At 52.4% G+C, this 7,252-nt stretch overlaps 1 protein-coding gene across 1 annotated transcript; it reads left to right on the forward strand.

The window, feature by feature from the left end:
* Positions 1-844: 844 nt before the first annotated feature.
* LOC149271154 (activated CDC42 kinase 1-like) lies at positions 845-7,252 on the forward strand. The gene is made up of 12 exons (XM_089507570.1): positions 845-1,007; positions 2,658-2,728; positions 3,095-3,298; positions 3,816-3,968; positions 4,067-4,344; positions 4,587-4,713; positions 4,801-4,947; positions 5,078-5,172; positions 5,256-5,374; positions 5,776-6,206; positions 6,437-6,532; positions 7,130-7,252. Exons 1-12 carry the CDS (start codon positions 845-847, stop codon positions 7,250-7,252), a joined length of 2,007 nt encoding a protein of 668 aa, XP_089363696.1.

A 7,252-nucleotide genomic window follows, 5' to 3' on the forward strand; every position in this document is an offset into this window, starting at 1 on the left:
GTTTGCCTGAAAATATTCCCTCCCACCCTCCCCTTTTTTTGTGTTTGTTTCTATGGTGTAGGTTTTATGCTGGCATGGTGCTAGAGCTACTCACCTTTAGGGGTGGTTGGCTCGTGGTGCACAAGCCTTCGGGCTTAAGTGCAAGACACTCCTTGGGCTAAGGGCCCTTGCGATTCCTATTGGTGCCACGGGCTGACGGGCAAGGGACGCCGTCAGTCACAGCGGGTATATGGTTTACACGCCTATGCCAGATGGTGTTTATTCATTGACGGTTTCACTGGTTACTGTTTCAGTTTGATGGTGTTTAGTTAATTGTTAAAAGGGGCGTTCGTTAAGCGCCCAACACATTGGTGTAAAGTTTACAAAGGGTTAATGGTACTTAACCCTTGACACATTAATTGTGTTAGTGTCACGGTGCGGAGATGCAAGTTGGATTGCACCGTGGACATATTAATCCATATCTGACTTTTATTGACATTGTTAAATAAATAAAGTCAATTTGTTAAAATTACATTTGGTGTATGTCTTTATTGTGGTTATGGGAGGAGGGGAAAAAGGGGGGCTGCCAGGTAGGCCCTCCTCCAGTCACGTGAGAGCGCCGGCGGGTCAGGCGTGGCGTTGGGTGAGACGGCGTGTATATAATCAGCCGCCCAGCGGTGACGTGCCGCTCGGCGGGAGGCGCCTTCTAATCTGGTGCTAATGACTGCCGTACTTTATATAAACGTCTCAGACACGCCGGTCCCTGCGCTCTCTAGAGTGTCAGCTCTGGTTACCGGACTGGCTTCTATCCGTGGGGCGGAATAAAATAATAACCCTATTAACCCTCTCTCCTCCAGGGTGTGGGATGGTGACAGAGGACGGCACCGAGTGGCTCCTCTCGCTCCTCAGAGAGGTCCAGCTTGAGCAGTTCTATCCCAAGGTCCGGGATGAGCTGAACGTCACCCGGCCAGGGCACTTCGACTACGTGAAACCCGTGGACCTGGACCAAATTGGCATGGGGCGGCCAGGTAAGGGGCAAAAAAACCGCCTTGTTACCCCACAGCGAAAGAGCAAATTCCCTTAACGTTCTCTAAATACCCTGACATGTTGCCCCTGTGGGTACTCTGTATCGGGGTAACCCGTTCCCTGAGCGTCTGGGGGCGGGGAGAGGCTGGCGAGGATCATTGGCTGTCTCTACAAACTGTTTCAGAGGGAAGAGACTTCTGAGGCTCTTTTCTTTCACGTAAAGTTTAATGTGGATAAGTGTAAGAGGAGGCATTTGGAGCACAGAACGGGCAATGTGAGAAAATTCTGCTGTTACAGAAAAGTAGTAGGTACCTGGAATAGCCTTCCAGTGGAAGTAGTGCAGGTAAACACAGAGAAGGAATTCCAGAATGTTTGGTATGCACAGAAATATTAAGAAATAATAAAGAAAGGGCCGGTAGACGGGCAACGGGTTCCTTCCGTGCCTGATATCCATAACCGGTTCTGCCTTATCACACTGAGTCACTGGTGTGTCACTGGCATCTGACCTGGTTCCTGGTGGAATGAGGCCATGGCGAGTGACGCATGCAGAGGTCCAGGCGTGGACGCCTACTGTCATAATAATCCAATGCGATGAGTTTATTCAGTGAGCAGGTGAATCCAGGTGAGAAGGAGAAGCTTCCTCTCCCCAAATTCATAACCTCGCCCTTTATTGTATAATTCGCATTTCCTGTCTCCCCAAATTCATAACCTCGCCCTTTATCGTATAATTCGCATTTCCTGTCTCCCCCGAGTCCGGAACCTCGCTCTTCACCATATAATTCGCATTTCCTGTCTCCCCAAATTCATAACCTCGCCCTTTATCGTATAATTCGCATTTCCTGTCTCCCCTGAGTCCGGAACCTCGCTTTTTATCGTATAAGTCGCATTTCCTGTCTCCCCTGAGTCCGGAACCTCGCTTTTTATCGTATAATTCGCATTTCCTGTCTCCCCTGAGTCCGGAACCTCGCTTTTTATCGTATAATTCGCATTTCCTGCTTCCCCAAATTCGTAACCTCGCCCTTTATCGTATATAATTTGCATTTCCTGTCTCCCCCGAGTCCGGAACCTCGCTCTTCACCATATAATTCGCATTTCCTGTCTCCCCAAATTCATAACCTCGCCCTTTATCGTATAATTCGCATTTCCTGTCTCCCCTGAGTCCGGAACCTCTCTTTTTATCGTATAATTCGCATTTCCTGCTTCCCCAAATTCGTAACCTCGCCCTTTATCGTATATAATTTGCATTTCCTGTCTCCCCCGAGTCCGGAACCTCGCTCTTCACCGTATAATTAGCATTTCCTGTCTCCCCCGAGTTCAGAACCTCGCCCTTTACCGTATAATTTGCATTTCCTGTCTCCCCCGAGTACGGAACCTCGTTTTTATCGTATAATTCGCATTTCCTGTCTCCCCAAATTCATAACTTCGCCCTTTACCGTATACTTCGCATTTCCTGTCTCCCCAAATTCATAACCTCACCCTTTATCGTATAATTCGCATTTCCTGCCTCCCCCGAGTCCGGAACCTTGCTCTTTATCATATAATTTGCGTTTCCTGTCTCCCCAAATTCGGAACCTCGCTTTTTATCATATAATCTCACAGTGAGAGCTCCGCCTCCTGCTAGCTGTTTTTAACCAATCGCCTGTTTTTTGCAGGACAGAGGAGATTATTCGAAGCCTTAAAGAGGAGGAAACCGCCAGTTCGTCCCAAATCCTGGATGTACAAGGTAGGGGCCCTGGGGGCCCGCATATTAACCCAATGCAGTCCACTAGATACCTGGGAGTCCTACTGTGATGTTCATGGACCCCCCCCCCCCACCATCTCCCTGGACCCTCAGGTGGCCTCTGATCTTCTGGAAGTGGAGCGGCCACATTGGCCATGTTCCATGCGTTTCACGTTGCTGACTGGTGCATGTAAAGTGCTGCCCCCTGCAGGGTGGGGTTTTTTTTTGTAATGTAAAAGCCAAGAAACGTCCTGTAAATACCGGCCCCCTCACCTGTCATTCATTCACAGCACCTACTGAAAAAACATTGCGTCCATGCGCGGCTCGGAGACCGGCGGTTCTAATCCTTCTTGCTTCTATAACTCTCAGATGTTCTCGGCGAGAGGGCCGGACCAGGCAGAGTGCCCCCAGTATCCGGACAGCCCCCATTCCCCGTCCTCCCCGCAGAGCGATCCCGAATGCGCCCTGAAATGTCTGATTAACGAGCGCGACCTGAGCCTCTACGAGCGCCTGGGGGACGGCTGCTTCGGGGTGGTGCGGAGAGGAGAGTGGAGAGTCCCGAGTGGGCGGAGTGTAAGTATGGGGGAGGGGCCAGAGAATTCAGCCCTCTAACTCTTTTACTGTCCTGATTTAGTACAGAGAGTGATAATGTCCTAGGCGGCCTGAAATACTTCTTATAATCTATCAACCCTCTAAATCCTTTGCTGGCTCCCTCTCTGTTCTGCCGGTGATTGCTTTTATGGGACAATTAAAGTCCTGCCCTTACTGGCCCCCGCAGTGAGTGGAGGGGAACATTTTTTTTTTTTTTACCCATAATAAACCAGCTGGCGGGCCGGACCACTGTGCCTGTTAGCGAGGGCCCTGTCTGCCCCTGCGGAGCCGTGGAGAGGTTTTACATGCCCCGTAAATTGCCCCGGTGATTAGCCACAAAAAACAATTTAACCGGGAAATAAAGGCCACACGCATCGGTGTCGCTGGCTGATGACATCATTCCCATACTCCAGATGACATCATTAGCGTGTCCCAATCGCCATTTGATTTCATTGGCTATTATTCAGCACTCATGGTGATGTATGATGCTTATCTTCAGGTGAGCGTGGCGGTGAAGTCCCTGCGCGCAGACGTCTGCTCTGATCCAGAAGCTCTTCGAGACTTTCTCCAAGAAGTGAACTCCATGTACGCTCTCGATCACCCCCATCTCATCCGGCTGTATGGCGTGGTACTGACCCAGCCGCTAAAAATGGTGAGTGACGGTCTCGCCAAGCCAGAGGCGGTCTGATCTCCAACGGTCGCCCAACAGTCAGCGAGCGGGGGCCTCTAACGCGTCCCCCTCTCTCCTAGGTGACGGAGCTGGCCACGCTCGGCTCTCTCCACGACACTCTGCGCTCTCGTTACGGCTGCTTCCCCCTGCAGCTGCTGTGGACGTACTCCCTGCAGGTCGCCTCCGGCATGAGTTACTTGGAGTCTCGGAAGTTCATCCACAGGGACCTGGCGGCCCGGAACATTCTGCTGACCAGCGAGGAGGTTGTAAAGATTGGAGATTTCGGACTCATGAGGGCGCTCTCTAGTCACAGCGACCATTATATCATGTCTGCCCACCGGAAGATACCCTTTGCATGGTGAGGGCAGAGGCCGAGACAGAAGGGGTGCTAGGGGCAGATCGAGGAGGGCAAAGTGGAACGCAGGGCTGGGCCGTTGCCCTTGCTCCACGCTTGTAGGCCATTGTCTTCTGTTAGCAAATTCTCAGTGCCCTGCAGCGACCCCAGAACGTCCGTTATGTAAAACTAGAGTCCTCTCGACTCATCGGTAAATGAGACCCGAGTGAGAATCGGGGGGGTCTAATCTCCGCTGAACCTTTCAGGTGCTCCCCCGAAAGTCTGAAGATCGGGACGTTTTCTCACCCTTCGGACGTCTGGATGTTTGGGGTCACCTTGTGGGAGATGTTCACGTACGGGCAGGAGCCCTGGCTGGGACTGAGCGGGAGACAGGTAACTCTCCGAATCACGGTGTCACCCTGCCGAGGGAGGGGCGCTACACTGAACGTCTCCTTAACCACCATCCGCTTGTCTCGGTAGATACTGATGAAAATTGACCGAGAGGGGGAACGCTTGGAGCGTCCAGAAGATTGTCCTCAGGCTCTGTATTCGGTCATCGCCAAGTGCTGGGCCCATCGACCAGACCACCGACCCAACTTCCACAGCCTCATCACCCTGTTACAGGAGGTAAGAAGGCTGTGCTCTGAGGATCCAAGAGGGACTCACTCTGTCTCTGTCTCTCACTCACTCTCTCTCTCTGTCCCTCACTCTCTCCCACTCCTCTCCTTATCTCACATGGTTTCATTCCTCTCTCCAGGCCCGGCCGCCAGAGGTCAGAGCTTCTCAAGAGGTCCACGACCCAGCCTGGCTGCGTCTAGAGGCTGGTGATGTTATCACAGTCATCGAAGCGGGGTATGTCCCCTATACCCAACATGCTTTGGATGGGGAGGCTGCCTAAAGGGGCGTCTGTATATTTAAGTTGTCTTCCTATTTAGATCTGATTCTCACTCCTGGAGGGGCCAGAACAGACGGACCCTGAAGGTGGGGCCCTTTCCTGTGTCTGCTATCTACCCGGAGGATGTGGCTCAGGTCCGGGGCTCGGGGCACTTGTCCGGTAGCCTGGCGCAGCTGTTGCTGGGTGATGGAGAGGCAGAGAATGAGTGAGTCCCATGTTTTGAGTTAATTCTCCACCCCTCCCCCCCAGCTCTTTTACTTTTCCTCCCCATCACAATGCAATGTTCCCAGCAGGAGGGGCAGAGGAAAAGAGGCTGCGCGCAGAGGACTTGTGCCAACATCTGGAGTCAAACTGCTTCGGATGCAAAGTGAGTGATCACTCTGGGGAGTGGGCTCTGGCATTCATAAATCTTTTACACTTTTAAATTAAATTTGTGCCCTTTGGTTCTACTGCCTTCTTCTCCGATGTTCTCCTTTCTCCCCCTCTGCTTCCTAAAGCTTGTCCTCCTTCCTCTTCTCTCCCGTTATCTCACTAACTCGTTCTCTGTGCCCCACAAACAGGACTCTCCAAAAGCCTCGAGTCCATCTCGGACTTCTCTCTTCAAGGCCCCCAGAACCACGGGCCTCCACCCAAGAGCCGCGTCAGAGACCTCGAGAGCGTTTTGCCCGGCGAACCAACGCCGCGTAGAATGAGCGACCTACCCCCACGGCGCGTTCTTGCCCACATTCGCATGCCGGTGCTCCCCAAACCTAAACCCCCCTCTTCCAAGGACAGGTTCCTCCCTCTGCCCCATGCGGATTACCCTCCGCACCCAATGGTTCGGGTTAATAAGGAGAAGATATCTGCTTCTACCCCTCTTCTGTGTGGTGGAGACACCGGGGCGGTATCACGACCTCCGCTGGGGGTTTCTCTGTCTGACAGCGGGTCTGCAGGCAAAGGTGGCGGGCAGCGAGGAGTCGGGGAGAGTGAATTTCAGAGGAAGGTGAAAGAGGTCAGTGTAAATTATCTTCATCGTAAGACACAATGTTATGTTATTGCTTTATGTTTTGGGTTCCAGGGTCACCCGGCAGAGAAGGTGGCTTCTCCATCTTACCCCCCTCCCACACTAATGTATTCAGTTTCACTGACGTTTTAAAAATATTTGTGTCCCGCTCCTGTCTGCGTTCCGCTCGGCTTGTCCTGTGGAACCTCTATAACCGTCTCAAACGTTCCAATCCCCAGGTTGAGGATCGAGTCCACGGTGCGACCACCGAGGAAAGTCGGGAAGCTCTCCGTGTCCACGCTGGGGACGTCACGCGCGCCGTTCAGGCTCTTAAGGTGGGAATCTTTTTCCACCAATTCTCGGCAATCTCAGCCAGACTCTCCCGAGTGCAGAGCACAAGTCCTGTTCTCACCTCCATCATCCTGGTAGATCTTCTAGACATAGAACCCACCGGTGGGGTTTCCCCCCCCCCCGTACCCCCCATTTATCTTGCATTATTGATGTAGTCTTTAACTCTTTGTAAGTCTAAAAGGTCTCAGAGGGGTTAATATTCAGCGACAGAACCTGGTTGCCGTTGGTGGCCATGACCTTCAGCCGGTGTCTGGTTCATGGTCAGTGTAGGAGCTTCTTAGCAGGTCTTCTTCGGCACTCGAGGCCATAAGGACTCTCCCTCGTTTTTAGTGAAAAACACAGAAACTCTTCAAACCACCCAAACCGAGAGGAAACCGGAAAGTCTGGTTTGTGCCGCTGGGTCCAGGCGAGGCGCTCGCGGGGTGTTTGGGGGCGAGACTTGTTATTTTAGGAGATGTTTCCTGACGAGAACAAAAACCAGGGGTTTCTGCGTGGGATTCTAGAATTTATCGGCCACTTGTTTTTTTAGAAAATCTCCCCCAGCGTTTCTGTGCCCGTTAACTCTTTCCTCCCCCCTCCAGGTGGAGCAGCTCTACAACGTGAGCCGTCACACCAAAGACGATTGTCGCCGGATCCTGGATAAGTGTCAGTGGAACCTGGAGGCCGCTTCCCGCTACGTTCTCCGCCGCGCTCATCTCCAGTGA

This window comes from Sceloporus occidentalis, unplaced genomic scaffold, assembly GCF_023333645.1.
Source record: "Sceloporus occidentalis isolate IW3139 unplaced genomic scaffold, rSceOcc1.0.p SCAF_544, whole genome shotgun sequence".
In the NCBI taxonomy this organism is placed as follows: domain Eukaryota; kingdom Metazoa; phylum Chordata; class Lepidosauria; order Squamata; family Phrynosomatidae; genus Sceloporus; species Sceloporus occidentalis.